The sequence below is a fragment of the Mycteria americana genome, chromosome 4, assembly GCF_035582795.1.
Source record: "Mycteria americana isolate JAX WOST 10 ecotype Jacksonville Zoo and Gardens chromosome 4, USCA_MyAme_1.0, whole genome shotgun sequence".
Classification (NCBI taxonomy): domain Eukaryota; kingdom Metazoa; phylum Chordata; class Aves; order Ciconiiformes; family Ciconiidae; genus Mycteria; species Mycteria americana.
The window spans coordinates 42,791,477-42,808,718 of record NC_134368.1 but is presented as its reverse complement, the minus strand read 5'-3'; the positions used below and the strand labels follow the sequence as shown (position 1 = coordinate 42,808,718).

The 17,242-nt window shown below is 36.2% G+C and overlaps 1 protein-coding gene across 1 annotated transcript in view; it reads left to right on the top strand.

The window, feature by feature from the left end:
* The window catches only part of GALNTL6 (polypeptide N-acetylgalactosaminyltransferase like 6), a 488,603-nt gene that overhangs the window by 215,844 nt on the left and 255,517 nt on the right, over positions 1-17,242 (top strand). Inside the window, exon 5 of the mRNA XM_075499243.1 lies at positions 6,255-6,421. Coding sequence (XP_075355358.1) covers positions 6,255-6,421 — 167 coding nt within the window. The remainder of the gene's footprint in view (positions 1-6,254; positions 6,422-17,242) is intronic.

Sequence of the window (17,242 nt, the reverse complement as noted above, 5' to 3'; positions counted from 1 at the left end):
CTGGCAGTCTGTAAAGCTAGGAATAATCCCAAATCCACTGGAAAAGATTGGAGGCCCGAGTCTATTCGGTTAGGATGTGCCATAGGATGTGCAGGTGCCTGCTGTTCCACTGCACCAGGTGCTGATGATATAGCATGGCATATACCTAGAGATACAAGCATGTATGTGAGCTAAGATGACTGATCAGGATCTCTCAGAATACTTTGGGGAAGACAGCATCAAACACTGAACAATTAGGCCTCCAGTTCTGTAAATGGTCACTTACCAGCCATTGATGAGGAGGCTGCCTTAGTCATGTAACTGAAGAAAGGAAGCTGAGGGAGAGGTAGTGTGAGGTTTCTTAACTCTAGCAATTTAACTTATAGGGAGCTGTACCTCAAGTACAACGTGATGCATTTCTGAGCAAAGTGAATGAACGCTACCTCAAATATTAAACATTAAAAATTCTACTGAGCTATTTGGTTATCTGAGTAAACACAAGTATGGAGGTAAGGATGAAAGTGAGGAAAAATATAATGAAAACGGTGGAAGACTAGTCAAATAATGTGCTCTAAGCATCCCTAAATATTTATCCTCTTATCAGTAGAGGCATGATGTTGAGTATACATACACAGCCAGGACTGATTACTGAGAATACTTTCATGGAAATTATTGTGATCAAAGCTGGTGTACTAATTTCAGGTAGACTGATTTAGTTTTCCGCCCTCAATCCCATAGGCAAAATTATCAAATTTCATGTGAGGTTTTTCTTCTGAGACTTTGTGTATGTTTATACTAACAGACATTTCATTCAAATGAGCTATTTTACAACATATACAGAACCGAGTTATCAGAGTCCAATGACCTCTCTTCATCTTCATTTACCATTCAAATCAATCTTGTTACTGCAAGATTCTCATGAATTATTTTAAAAGTTAATCCAGATGAAAATACCACTAGGGCAAAAACTCATCCTGATGGAAACAAACAAAAAATAGCAAATAATACCTTAGTATTAAAAATCATTTTGGAAGACATAGTAGATGCACCCTTTTTTCAATTCCCCACTGATTTTTGTTTGGTTTTTTGTTTTCTTTTTTAATTCCTTAATCAGAATATGATGTGATACTAAAGCTCTACAGTAACACATTCGCCTTTATCAGTTGCGCTATGATTTGATAATGAAAAGGATGGCATAAAGTAATGGTGATTGACATGAACTATGTTACAAGCTTTTCTATGTTGAGTTAGATTTTGGAGCAAACCCTTACTTGACTGAAACTGGCTGAACTGCCTATCTGTCTGTCTTAAATCTACTAACCTTTTTTGCGTATTGATTTTAGGATTTATTTCCAGGCCTTTGTGGATTTCCCAGTATTCCAAGCTTTAATGAAAGTCAATGTGTTCTTTGGACACTTTATTCTGCCATTCAAACTACCTGAACACCACTTATTGTCCACACAGTGCCTACATTCATTTACAGGGTACAAGTTGCAGTGTCTTCAGGTGGAGGCTGACAATTGGATTTCATGTGTGCAAGTACTATCGTTTTCTAAATCGATACAAGTTTGACAAAATTTTCCACTGAAATTGTGAGGCTTTGGAAAAGAAAATTATTTTGCTCAGCAGTATTAGAAATATTTCAATAGGAAGTCAGTTCAGTTTCATTTAACATATATACCATAATTCAAAAAGTTTTACCTAATGAATATTAGTGCTCATTTAAACACTGTTAAAATGGGATGGTAATGGTAATCTTTTATACATAGCATTTTTCCTTTCTACAGTAAACCTTGCTTTATTTTTTATCTTAATAAATTTTGGTAAGATTGCATTCTTCAGGAAATATGAAAGCCTCTTGAATTATAATTTCTCATTTCTTTGGAGAATCAAGAATCTCACTTTTAAAACATTCATTCCACAGGGTAGCTAAGCTATTAACCAAATGAATTTTAGAGAGTAGACATATTGAAATCAGGGTCTGTATTTTGCTTAAGAATGCTTAAAACACTGTTATCACTTTAGGATTATTTTGCTGAGAGCAAAAAGCATGTAGTCTTAAAAGTATGACTTTATGGTGCTGAAAAATAAAATAGTTATTTATTAAGAGGTATGTTAGAACTTTGGAACCAGCATAAATAATAAAGTAATGTTAGTTTGAAGCTATGATCAAACTTTATGTCAGCACATCTCCAAATGCATTCTACAGAATTTTTGATAATGAACTAGTGTTGAAAGCACACTTCTAAACGTGTTTGATGCTGACACAAAATTGTTGCAGTTAATAGTAAAAGTATCTTTCTGGTAGCTTGTCTGATAACTTTGCTGATGCTTCTGGGTTTTAAATGTCATTCTCATCAGTAAAACACAGATGAGTTGACATACATAGATTTATCTTATCTAATATTCAAGATTTATGGATTTATGTCAGTTACTGTTGCATATAAAAAAGTTATCTTTTCTGCTTAATACATTAATTGTACATCTACCTAGACTGATTTATTCTGTGTTGTAGGCACCATTAATAAATTTAAATATAGTAATAATTTATGAGTACGGACTTTGCTCTGACCTAGTGATATGATAACTAGTTCTTTGTCCTAGGCAGAAAGACCTGATTGTTATTTCAAAGACTAGCAATGGCTTACAAGAAGCAATGTCTGTGCTTCCAAGTAGTCTTCTGGCAGTCAGGGTATTTGACATCGCTTCTAAAATGCAGGATATAAAGAACCACACTGATGGACTTTGAACAAATGCTGCACGCATATATGATTATTCTCTTGGTAAATCCAATGTCTCCGGAGTGGATGTCTAACTGCATCTTTATGGCAATTCATGGCCTTTCCTGAGCATTACAGATACGTATCAGATCTGTCCTGCAGCCCATCACAGCATAGAGCCAGCTGTACTCTGCTATAGATAATGCTGAATAGAACCTCAAATTAAATGGATTTCTGTGTTACGCCTTCTAAAACATAGTGGCGATCTGTTACAGTTAGAGTCTCATGTCAGAGAGCAAGGCGCTAAAAATGAGCAGAATTTAACTTGCTGAAGAAAGACAAGTAGGCCACCACTATGAAACCTAACAGACTGTCTTAACAATAGAAGATGATGAAATTTAAGGTTTCATTTCTATACATTTGAGAATATGACCAGCTTTTTTGAGAAAAGTAGGAAAAGGGCATTTTGGTGGTTTGTGGCTTTTACTAGAAATAAATTCACATATAGCCAGGTACCTGTGCAGTGACTATCAAAGTAAAAGGAAATATAAATGAGGATTAAATGTGTGGTGGTTTAACCCCAGCCAGCAACTAAGCACCACACAGCCACTCGCTCACTCCCCCTAAGCAGGATGGGGGAGAGAATCAGAAGAGTGAAAGTGAGAAAACTCATGGGTTGAGACAAAGACAGTTCAATAGGGAAAGCAAAAGCCGTGCACACAAGCAAAGCAAAGCAAGGAATTCATTCGCTACTTCCCATGGGCAGGCAGGTGTTCAACCATCTCCAGGAAAGCAGGGCTCCATCACGCGTAATGGTTACTTGGGAAGACAAACGCCATCGCTCCAAATCTCCCCCCCTTCCTTCTTCTTCCCCAGCTTTATATACTGAGCATGACGCCATATGGTATGGAATAGCCCTTTGGCCGGTTGGGGTCAGCTGTCCTGGCTGTGCCCCCTCCCAGCTTCTTGTGCACCTGGCAGAGCATGGGAAGCTGAAAAGTCCTTGACTTAGTATAACCTCTAGTTAGCAACAACTAAAACATCCCTATGTTATCAACACTGCTTTCAGCACAAATCCAAAACATAGCCCCATACTATCTAGTATAAAGAAAATTACCTCTATCCTAGCCAGAACCTGCACAAAAGGGCAAAGTGGAATGATGGAGACACATTAAGAAAATATGTTTTCCTCTTCTGTCTTCTAAGCATGGCTCTCTTTTAGGGTTAATAGAGCAATCTGTTCTATAGGAAGAATGAAATAGTTTAAAACTAGGTCCATTGATGTTGCTTCTCCTTCTTATCGCTTAGAATATGCAATTACCCTGAAACCATTGATAAGATTATCCAAATCCAATGACCTTCCCCATCTGTATACACTTAAGGTTACAACATTGACCATCCAAATACGCAAATTTCAGTACAGCCTCTTTCAAAAATTATATTGTTATACAGGAGGGGTGACATTTTGAAAAGAAACACCATTCTGATGTATTTGGGTGTTTTAGATATTATTTTTTTAGATATTATTTAGATATTTATTTATTTAGAAGTCGTAGTCTGACGTGGGGTTCTTTTGCTTGTTTTTGTGTGGTATTTTTGGGTTTTGTTTGTTGGCTTGGGGTTTTATGGAGATGGAGAACTTACTGGTTTTAAAATTATACTTACTGGGAGTTAAAAATGCTAAAGGAAAAATCTTCCTTTCAGGAATAGCACAAGAATTACATGCATGTATAGTAGTTGCATTTGTTGTAGTCCAAGAAGCATCACTGTTGGCAAACAGCTGGCAACAGTAGGTGGTGGGTTTGGTAGGTGATTTTCTTAATTTGCCAGCTGAAACAGCTACATATTAATAATGGGCTTCCTTTGTTGTACTTCTTCCTACAGATAAGAAGAAGAATTTTTACTTAATTCTGTTGCTGCAGTGGATTTTTTTCCTTCCAAAATGTTAGAATATATGCTTAGCCTTTTCTGTCACTAGGTAATGAGCACTGTTTTCTCCAGAACTTCACATTCTTGAAATACAACTGTCCTTTTTCCAGTGTGCATATATGTTCTACCAGCAAGCTGCTTATTAAAAAGTTTCAGAAAGTATTATTTTTGCAAATGGCTTGTCCTTAAATTTGTTGTAGCCACGTTTTAGGAAGAAATGTCTGAATTACAAATTTAAATCTTATTTTTTAGGAAAACATCCAAAAACTTGATTGTTTATTCACAACTACATAACAGTTAATATTTTGCAAATACAACTGTAGTAGCTATGAGGTTTGGGGTTTGGGGTTTTTTTTTTTTTTTTTTGGAACATTTTTTCAGTGTGGTAGCTGTACAATAAATTGGTAAATATTGATTTCTAAGTGACATTTATAAAGTGGAAATGCAAACTAAGCTGCAAATATATGTAAATCAACACTATAACCTACAGCAGTATTTGATATGCATAGTTATTCTTTCTGAAAAGCAGCAAAGTTATCTGTACTTTTTTATACCTAGAAGTGGCAGGTCTAATTTTTTTTTTTTTCCTTTTTCTGTTGCTTTTGTTTGTTTATCACAAAGCTGACATGTTTCTGCTTGTAGGGATACCTTTATCAGGGTGCAACTTTCTCCTGGGGAATAAGAAATAATTCAGTTACTTTGTCCCCAGAGCTGAAAATGCCGTGCCGTGTTAACAACAGAGGAATGTGTCCCTTTTCCCACTTTTTCAACAAAACATGAAAGATGAGATCCTATCAGTTTCAGTAACCTAAACATTATTCATGAAATATTCTCAGCTATTAGGAGAAGCTGAATTACAAGGCCATTATTTATTTTTAAAGAATGCTTTTTTGCTCAGATATGTAAACAAGTCAATATTAAAAATGGTAACGTTAAGCACTGATTTTACATAGATGTTGTTCAATTAAGATGCTGAAGATGCGGTGCTTTCCTTTCAAAAATGAAAGGTTGTTTAAATTTTCTTGCTTGTATCAGTCTGCATCTTCAGAATCATGTGTTGTTTTATCTCCTGTGTTTAATAGCAGCAATCATTTTGGATATCTACATGTGAAGTTGGAGTAGTATTTGTGGATGTTGTTGTTTTGCATACTGTGAGCACACGTCAGCCAGGATAACAACACTGAATTGTTTTCTAGAGTTTGCCTTTTGGTGTAATAGACTGCTTTTACGAATTTTGTCTGCTGTGGACAAAAAAAGGATAATTTCAGATTTTCTTTTGCTTCACATTATGTTTCAGAATTCTTTCTGATAAGAGGATTTGTTTTCTGGAAATAATGTTGTAGAAGATATGTCCTCTGTCATTTTGCAGGAAAAAGTTTCCAGTGAAGGAAAAGAATCTTATTCCAGCCAGTGTACTTAAATGTTGTCATTGTTCAGATTTATTGTATGTTGTAAGCAATATAAATATTTTAAATGAACTAATTATTGTCACATGAAAGTACTGCTTGATTACACTGTTGGATTTTATGCCAGAAACCATGATGGTTGAATGGCCCAAATGGATGGCCGTATTTGCCAACTCAGACTTTTCAGTATGCTTACACAATTATTTTCTTCTCTCTCCAGCTGTAAGCACAAGGTGTACTTGGAAAAGCTACCCAATACTAGCATAATTATCCCATTTCATAACGAAGGCTGGACTTCACTCTTGCGAACAATACACAGTATTATCAACCGCACTCCAGACAGCCTGATAGCAGAAGTCATTCTTGTGGATGACTTCAGTGACAGAGGTAAGGCCCAAGTGGTTTTGTTTTAACTTGAAATTTATAATGCAGTGTGGTCCATATAGAAACTAAAGGGAAGCAAAAAGTGAGGAGATCGTACCGGCAGGACTGCTTACCTTGAAGTGCTGTGTGATTGTTAGCTGGATTAAACGTGTATAAGTGCCTTTTGTTTTACTTTGCGTGAACACTGACATTCGTGTCAAAGGGAAGAGACTGTGAACTGTTCATTGGCCTGTATTAATATAGTATTTTGAATATCTTATTTCTGAAATGCTGCAGGTTTTAGTGTTTCAACACCTTTCCTTAGGCTTCACTTTTACTCAGGAAACCTGTTAACTTTGACGGTTTTGGATGCAACTCATTAGATTGTAATCCCGGAATTTTATTGAGTTAGACAGCTTCATATACAGGTACAAAGTAGCCATACAGAGAAATGAGACTCTCTTGAACAGAATGTGGAAAAAACTGCTTTAGAATAGTCAAAGTTTACATCATCTGTGTATAGTAAAATTAAGAAAACTGCAATCACTTAATGACCTTTGCCATCATTACTGCTTGAATGCAACACAAGAAATGAATGCGCTGAAGTTCCTTAAATGAAATTTAACAATTTCTTAGATAAAATTCATCCATAACAATAATATGGAACTGGGAAATAGTTTTTATTTCAAATTTCTGTACATCTTTTAGGACTTCAAGAGTGAAGAGCTTTGGCATTTTTTTAGCATTTGGGGGTTTTTTGGTTGTTTCTGTTGAAATATCAGTTGCTAGTGTGTATGTGAGCGCTATTCCTAGTAGATTGATAGACAGTGAAAGAGAGAATTGCGCTCTTTCCTAATATTTTAGGTAAAACCTTTGTCTCAGCTAGGAACTTACAGGAGTGGATTTCTGACCTACAATTGTGAGAAGCCCCTGGGTGAATGAGAGGAATATTAGTAGAGCACTGCAGTGGAATAATTTCTGTAAGATTTTTTTAAACTTGATATTTCAGGGGTTAGAAAGATTAGTGCTGCACACATCTATCTTACTCTCACATATCTGCTGGTTTAGTTGCAATATGTCCTTTGATGAACTGCTTCTCTATCTGTAATGTAATTTAAGTGAAATTGTAAAGTGAGTACACTTCTGGCTATTCTATATTTATAGAATCTAGACCATGGATGAAAGTTTTCAAAACAAGGAGTATAAAGTAGCACAACATTTTTCTGCAGGCTAACAATTTCCTAGTAGTAAACAACTTACAGGGAAGTCTGTAAGTTGGTTTTATGAGGTGTCTGACAAGTAAAAATGCTTCTTATACTGAGAGAGCAGCTATTGAGGCTATGCTTGCTCAATATGGTGATACGGTAGCATTTTTTTTTTTTTATGAAGACCATATTGTTGATATACTTTTAAATGTGTTAATGTTTTAGAAAGCTTATCTACTTCCCAGTTATTAGAAAAAGAATTAATGCCAGTAAACAGGGAATATTGTAACTTCTGTTGCTCTTTCTGGCCTGCCCTAACTTAGGTTCTGCTGCTGGTTGAAAGTATTTTGGGAGTAAATATTACCTGTAATATTAATTCCTGTGACACTATAAAAATCTCCCAAATCTTCTTAATTTCCAGTTATATACACCTAACTAACTTTTCAGTGGAACAGTTTTCAGCTGGAAGAAGTGGTTCATATAGCATGGAAATGCTTAACATAAGTGTCTGGTTTGAAAATCTGAAAGAAACTTATTAAGAAGACTTTTATGGAGCTGGGCTTAGAACTGTTGTACCATTAGGACAATTTATCTGTGTTTTGGTATTATTAAAATAAAGATTAGAAATGCATTTTTGAATGGTTGCCAGTTTTGAACTTGAGTATATTTGGTAGCATATTTGGTACTGTATGTTTTGGGAAGAGCAAACATGCAAGAAAAATGTGCTGGCATCTCTACTCTGAATTCAGTAACATTGAATTTCAAGTCAGGTGAATCATTTTGGTGCATCTGAAGCGGGTTTAATTCTTGTACTTGTGATCCTCTCAACTGTACGTAACTGAGGCTATATCATGTTTTCTTGTGCCCTTTTTTTCTTTTTCGTGAAGTGTCCACGTGTAATACAATTGGGTTATTTTATGTTGGAAAAAATGCTGACTGATATCTATCCCCCTTCCCTCCCAGTTCATAAAATAATCTTTTTTAAAAGTGATTGAATAGATGCCATGTTTACTGTTATTAGTCCTTCACCCTTTAGTTGCTTTTTCCTAGACTGATGAGAGTAGGAAAGCAGTGTGAAAGACACTGAAGACAGATTAGGTCAAAAATTAAATATAAGTGTGTTCAGTTGTCAAAACTGATAGAATCATTGCAAGCAAAGTTTACTGCAATGTTGAAGCAGTATAATGATTAGTGATAAATCTGTATGCCTTTTTCTTATTGTGTAATTTCTCCATGAAGCCTCATATGTCAAATAGATGACAAGTTACTTTCTTTTGTGAAATCAGTTACATACTATTTAAGTGATATTGTGTATGCTGTACTTGTTCTACAACTTTGTGTTATAGTGTTTTCTGGTAGGAACCTAAGCATCATTTGTAGATAGTTGAAAGTGAGTATGGGATATTTCAATAGCACTGTTATTCTAAAAGTAGTGATTAAATGGCAATGTTTTTCTCTAGGGTGTTCTACTAATCAAACTTTTCCTTTTTACAAAAGTCTAAGAAGTTGTTACAAAAAGCCAGTCCTTGTTAGAAATAGAATAGATGAGAAAATGTAGAAGCTTGAAAGCAGTGTAAAAGATGGATAAAAATGCTTGGGCTTTTTTGTTTTCTTAACTAATGCAAATATAAAAACTGAAATGCACATAAAGAACTTTTGATAACGGATGATGAAAATGTTTTAGTGCACAGCCAGGTACCCAGCAGTTTGCTGGTTTGTCTGCAGAATTACTTGTGTGCCTTCATTTTATTCATATTCACTTCTTTGGCTTTTGTGATCAAAACCAAAAACTTTAGATAGTTCATGCATAATATTCACCATAAATTATGACATTTAGATGTTATAAAAGTAAAAGGACAGCTGCACCTTTTTAAATATCAGTGTAATGCAGACTAGAGACTTGGTATTAAGAGACAGGTAAGCAAATGTTATGAAATTTAGAAGTGCAATATTTGGCTATGGACAAATTTAATTTAAAAAACTACATGAATATAAAAAGTCATCTGTGACAGTCAGAAGGAAATGTAGATTTAAATATAGGTACCCAAAGTTGCAAACTATCTTTATTCATATAATTTATAGAGAGTTTATATAGTTAAAAATGGGAAGGAATGGGAGGGCAAAAATTGATTGAATTAGTGGAACTCTTTGTTTCAACAAAAGTAACATTTTTGATTTACACGGTAAAGACAAATGGCCAAATGGTGGTGTGTGTACTGGCAAGGTGACAAGGAACTGAATCTAGAGTTTACAGGAGTTTTACCATACATAAAAGAAATAACGTTGTCTCTTAACAAGCTCTATAAAAGAGAGGCAAGTATTAGACTTCTACTTAGTTTGCCTTAGAAAGCTATTATTGATAAGCGAACTGGCTATGCTGTGTGCTGGCAGACACTTAAATTTAAGAATGTTTTCCTCTTCCCAACTGATTTAGCAGTCAGTTCTTCACTGGCAACTTCCACTGAATAACTCAGGTCTAGGTCCAAGTACCACAGATTTTTCACGAAAGTTTAATGATACACATACCTTTGCATACTAAGGTATGCAGAATATTTCTGACTTTGTGATGTGTTTTTGGTTGCAATTCCAATTCCTGATTGATGCAAGCCCTGTATTCCAAACTGTGTGTAAATTAAAGACCTACGAGTTTCACTCAGTGTCATCTGCCATGGAAAATGACCACCTCTATGTTGGCGGTACCAACATATGTCTGTGTCGGGTATCTCTGCAGTGGTTTTGTGTGCACCTCTGGTATTGTGAGCCTGGTTTCTGGGAAAATGAGCCTTGTGGAAAGTGGCTTGCTTTTCTGGGAGGGTTTTTTTTCTGTGAGGAGGTTTTGAAATGGAGGGGAGGGGTTGGTTTGCGGGTTTATTTTTGGGGATGGGGTGTTTATTGTTGTCATAGCTTGCTCTGAAGTTATGGTCTGTTGGCAGACAGATCTCTGAAAACATGGCAAGAAGCAGAATGTGGGCAACAGTTTTGGAGGAAAGGACAAAATGAAAAAGGAAGCAAGTTTTCATTGGTTCTGTTATGCAACAGCTTGCATTTACAAAGGAATACTAAAAATTCTAATAATGTTTTAAAACTTTGGGGCAACATAGATTGGTATAAATAATTAGTTAAACAATTCATGTAGGTCGCCAACACATGATAGGTTTGTACATCAACCTTTATTCCTTTTGTGTTTTAATGATTTTATTAGCATAGTCAGGCCTGTGAGCTGTTAATAACACAGCATGTGCCCATGCATGTAAAATTGACTTACCAAGCATTTTTACTTTACCCCATAGTTCTCTAACTGGTATAGCATCTATAATAAGAAAAAATAAACAATGGCACAGCCAACAATTAATTTATTAGCAGTAGCAATTATCGGGCAGTTTTTTAGTTGGCAAAAAATCGATCAGATTTGCCAAGGAGAATAAATTGGAAAACTTAGCAGCCAACAGCTTCTTGCAGGACAGAACTAGTTTCTGTCACTGGCAATGAACTGGTGTTTTGGTGGAAGATGACAAACTGGGAAATTTTCATTCATGTTGATGAGCCAGTCCCTTCTCATTTTGTCACTTGTTATGTTCTCCTACCTCTGTCCTCTTGTTTAGCTCTGTTTTCTGCACCACTCATTTGATTTTCAGAGTATCGTGCTGTCCCATATCAGGTACCATATACTTTGCTCCAGATCGCTGTTCTGTGAATAGCCCAGATTGATAACGTGCAGGTCAGTCTGCAAAACCAACCTGTGACTACTTGATCAGGGCTCGATTTAGTTGGTCAGTGAAATTCAATAGCAGTCACACGCTTTGTTTTATGTGAACATGGAGGAAGATCTGATCTATGGCCCAATTACCCTAATAGCCTGCCAAACCCTTTTTGGCCATATAGAGGTTGTCTGATTTTATTTCATTTTTACTTTTTAAATTTTTTATTTAAATTTAATTTTTTGACCTGTAGTTCTGTAAATTATATTGGTGCTATCATACAATAACGGTAGGGTAAGGGAGTTTGTGCTAAAAGCAATATATTTCTTGAGTGGGAAGTACTCTTACCAGATTGCACAACTTCCCACTCAAGAAATGTGTGCTATTTGTTGCATGAAGATGAAATTCCCTGTATTTTACTTGCAGACAGCTAGTTTATGTAACATGTCACTTGTGATTCCAATTTATGGATGCTTGGCTTCAGATCATGGCTGGATATAACTTTTCTGATGAAATGAAAGTGAAGGTTATATTGTATGAATGAGTGTCTTGTCATAGGAAGCCTCTGCTATAGACTGCAATTCTCTGATATGGTGAAAACTCACTTCTCCAAATATTGCCATTGTTGTCAAAATACACAACATCTAAAAAAGAAAATTGGAAGTGGATGTTGTAATGTTGTGAAAGTCAAGCTCTACCAAAGAAAATGCTTTTAAGTCTGTCCCTTTCCTTAAGTTTAGGAGCCTGTTTTTCAAGATGGTATATAATTGCTCAATGACTTTTCTTTTAAGCTGAGCTCTTTAAAGTTACACAAGTGATTTGTTTTTCTTAAATATCAATAATTCTCCACCTTTGTATATCAGAGGCTATACTTTTGAACTTGGATGTCTGCCCGTCTCTAAAAACTAAACAGCCTTCTCCTCAAAGAAGCGTATGCTTGTGGGAATTGCGGTGGCACCAAGCAGAACGCTTCCAACAACATCCATGCTGAATGCATCCAAAGGAGTACATAGACACAGCTCGTTAGCACTCTTCCCAGAGACACAGTAGGTGAAGGAATGGGACATTATTAATTATTAATGTGGAGGTGTCTGGGATTGCCTCCTGGTGCTGTGTATGGCCAAACTGGCTTCAGCCAGGAAAATGTGCTGTGATGTGCCTTTCCTTTGAATAGAAAGGATATAACTAAAAAGTGTTTGGTCAGAACCTGGACAAGACATATTGGAAGTGGGAGAGGAGCCCTAGCTGCCATCCATAGTACGTGTGGAGGCAGCAGTGGTGGTGAATGGAGGGGCTGAGGACAGTGATTGCTCTTGATGGCAAGCTGACAGCTGCCTAGCTGTCTATGGCTTCTCAGAAAGCTGAGAAACAAGCTTTTATAAATACAGAAAAGTAATTCTGTGCAAGTAATTTTATGGCAATATTTTGTGACAAATCAGTGGGTTTGTATTTGATGGTGAGGGTTTTTGTTTTGGTTGTTTTGTTGTTGTTTTCCATGCTGTGATGATATGGGACATTGAGCATATTGAGCATTGCTTATGTGATTAGAATACCCCTTTGTGGCAGAACATGGGAGGAAAAAGGCAGAAGCAGGAGCATCCCTGCTTCTACAGGTATTACTATCCTAAAAATGGGAGTTCCAAGTGAAGTTACAAGTGCCCAACTGCTGCTGAGTAAGGTTAATGAACTGGGGAGAAATGCCGTGCTTATGAGACTAGACTGCTTTTGGAACTGATGCTAGCTTAACCATGTCTCTGGCATTATGTCATACAGCATAAATATCTATCATAGGAGAGTTGTGCTGATGCAACTTTCTGCTACCTAAATAAGATGTCCCATGGTTAGAAGTTTATACAATAGGAAAAACTTCAGAAATCACCTGCTGTATAGTAGGATAGATTGAACAAGTGTTGAGAGTTAAAAAGGAATGGGATAAAGGTGCACAGAAATCAGTTGCCTTGACTAAGCACTAAACTGAAGTAAGTCAGTTGAAAAATTAAGGCTAATTCTGTTTTAGCTTTATGGATGAAAACAATTTGTTAGTGCTGTAGTATGTGTACATCAATATTTACACCAGTGCACTTAAGTCAAGGTGACTTCAATATACAACAGTCCTCTGGAGAACACTAGTCATTTGGTACAGAGTAGAGAGATCCGCTTCATTTTGAAACAGTTGAGAATGAAAATAAAACTAAGCAGTGAACACTGAATTTGAGGCACACCTACTCTAATAGAAGGCATGAGGAGTTGCATTATCTTTTTTTGTCACTGTGTTTTGTGTATCACATCGGCAAGAACTTTGAGAGACTGCCAATGTCATACTTGGAACCAAAATCTGAGTGTGGTAACTTTCTCAAGCAGACTGCTGGGTATTGTTAATAAAAAGAAACATCAGGTAATAAGAAAATAAATGCTAATAAAAGTCCTTGGATAAGGCTTGGTACTTGGTTTAGTTCTAAAATATTTGAAATGGTCATCTTTCTTTTTTTTTTTTTTTGTTTTTTACTAAGGACAACTGAGTGTCTGTGGAACTGCAATGAAAACAGTGATTAAACAAGCATATGCTTTTGCAAATGGAATTTTATTAGTCCTCCTTCCCCCCTCCCCCCCCCGGTTTACCCAAAATAGAGCTCTGCCAGAGAAGTTTCTGGTGAAAAGCATTGTTATATCAGTAGGGAGTGGTTCACTGCAGTAAGTTTCCAATCAGCCGAAAGTGCTAGGCCAGATCTTGCCATCTTCTAAAGTAACTGGAGGCTGGGGAACCTGGAAGTGGCTTGCAAGGAGCAATCTGTGCCTGTGATGTAAAATGGGCCACCCCTGAAGGATGAAGTGTACAGACTCGTCTTGCCACAGAAGAACGTTCTCAGTGTTTACCATTCTTGTCTTCTTGTCTTCTTGAAGTATCTGTCCTTGTGGTCTACCATGGACAGAAGGGAGACTGCTGAGAACAAGAGTCAATACTGCATCTGTTAGACCAGCCCAGTTTTTGCCTCTTAACCTGGGAAGGATTAATGAGCTGTTAGTAATAAGGCTGCTCAGTGACCCTATCAATTACAGTATGATTCTTGCACTAGACATGATACGTAGAAGGAGGACTTGCAAGTGAATCAGCGTCATCCAGAAGTCATCCCAAATCTAGATGCTGACACCCTAGGTATTTGAAAGCTGTAAACTTGAGAGAGCTAACATTGCGATCTTGAAAACTTTTGTCAAGTTAAGTGTGCTCTCATTAACCGCAGTGTTGGCAGGTATTTGCAATAGTAGACCTAACTTACATAGACATTATGTGTAAGAAAGTAGGTGTGAATCCACATACCTAATAGGTTTATAGCTGAATAGTTATACCTGAGACACATAGCCTTACCAACTGGGAAACTTATTGCTGCAGTCAAGTAATTATACAAAGGTAAAGATAGATGTTTTCTATTCCCTAAAGAATTTGCAGTGGCTTTACCCCTGCTTAATGTACATCCTGGAACCCAGAGTGATCCCAACAACTTCAGCTGCACTATTCATATCACTAATAGAGTAAGCAAACCTTTACAGGAGCAGAGTTTAATGCAGCAAAATTTTGAAGTAATGTTGACCTTAACATTAGCATATTACTGCTTCATGTGCACTACATCAGAAAAATTGAGACTGACCCTCATAGAGGGTTAAGAATTAAGTCCTTTTATCCAAAGTTGATAAAACAATACATCACTATGTTTAAAAGGAGATTCTTTAAAAAAAGGTAAAAGGCCAAATAGAAAACGAAACAAATTCAATTTCAAGATGTCTATATTGACTAGAGATCTAACTAAACACAGGATTTACATTTTTATACTTGAGTTATCGAGCTATAAAATGCCTCTTTCATTTCCTCTATAATGCACTCAGCTGTTATTTGAATTTTATTAAACTGGGACTTGCTTTTGGTCAAAATAAAGTAGTGTCAGTGTAACACATACAATTTAAAAGATATCCGAGCATGAGTTGGAATAAACTGATTTGAATCTGTAATACCAACTTTTCTGTTCTTCACTGTCTGTTCTCAATTTTGATTATTTAATATTATGAGTTCTGTTAGGGGGTTTTATTCTGAAATTACAGAGTACAGGCTTTTGCCTTCAGCTCCTTGATGTACCTTGCAATAGCAGTTTCATTACTGAAGGCATTCTGACTTGTCAGAATGGCTTTACCAATGGGAAAACAAAGGATTACTCTGAGGTTGAGGAGAGTTCAGCTCAGAAGAATAACGGTCATCTTGAAGGCATCTGCAGCCCATCTCAAAATGCTTTTCATTCGCTGGAGCAAAAGAATATTGTCATGTTGTGAGAAAGGGAGAGGTGGGAAGAACTTCAAATAATTAAAATAGTACACTTCACCTAGTCGGAATTGATTGGGAACGTGGCTGCTGTGGGAGAAAGTTAGGAGTACCCCCACATCCCAATGCTGCCTGCACTCATACAACTCAGCTGTAAAAATGAAAACCCCGCTCATGCAATATTAATATGAAAACAAATTTTTACTTTTCACATAATTCCTTGAATTGGTTATCATAGATGTGGAGTCAGAATACGAAGGTTGTGTTTCCACAAGGTCTGTATTGGTCAATCTTTCTTGGCTTGCTCATCCTATGAAATGTTTGCTGGGTGTGCATCGTGCTGATGGCTGTAGGCTGCATCCCTTTCTCATGTGAACGTGCAAACAATTTTAAAGATAGAAACAAGGTGGTAGCAATGGGCAGCCTGTGCTTAGCAAGGTTGTGTCCTCTGTGTTAACTTCTAAAAATGTTTATGCTATACTTGTATGGAGTGTCGTTCATGAGATATCTTACGTAGACTCTGAAACAAATCAGTATATGCACTCTGAGTAATCTTGAAATACTAGAAGCATATTTATTCATGTAGTAAATTAAATGTATGCTAGTTTTGTGTTCTTTTTTTGTATTTTCTACTGCACATCTCAGCTTTAATTTACATTTCTTTAAGGTTAAATTGAATTATGGCTGAAATTATTTAAAAATTCTTCATGTGGAATACTCAAATTTGATCTCATAAATAGGAAAGAAAATTTCTAAACCTGAGTAAACACTGGTTTCTACATTGGCTTTTCCAAACATCAGCTGTTTACTTTCCACTCGAAAAAGCATAATTATATTGCAGTGATATATTAAACAACTTGACAAGAGACTTGAACAATTAGCTCATGGTTACTTTCTTCAGCTATTATAATTAATGAACTACAGAGAAGATGCACATTAGTAGCTGAAAAATTGGAAAAGATAAAGTCCTTACACATTTCTCTACATTCTTTCCTCTCTTTTAGTGTTATAAGTTTCAAGAAAACTATTCTCTTTTTTTTAATTATTTTTTTTAAATGTCAGAGTTGATGCTATGAATTAGGTGATCTCGGGAATCTCGTTGGTGTTTAGCAATTCTTAGCTAGTACTCCAAATGTATTACGTCAACAACTTCAGTGAGTAGTGTAATGGAGACGTTAATTAACTTTTACATCTTTGGACGATATGTCTCCTGACTAAAGTATTCAGCATGAAAACCTGTAGTCAGATTATGTGGGATAGCGGTTGAAGTCCATTGCTTTGGACCTCTTGCAAGCAGTCCATCTAAACTGATCAAATTTTCTTTTCTGGGTCGTTCTTTGTTATCAGGTGTCAGGAGTACAGGCCTGAGATCTTATGCAGTACTATTCTTCATAAGCTAATCAACTAGGTTTTGCCCTAGTATCAACATAAAAGGTTCTTGCCAAACATTAGTTGTCTGTTATTTAGAAGCTTTCTTTTAATTTAAAATTGAAATGTATTCATTATCTTTTTCATACCTGACTGTTGTTTCAATGTTATCCTTGCTTTAAATAACTCATTATCTTCTTATTGTACACAGAAAGGGCTAGCAGTTTTCAGTTTTCAAAGTTAAATGCAGTTTAATAAGGTGTGACGA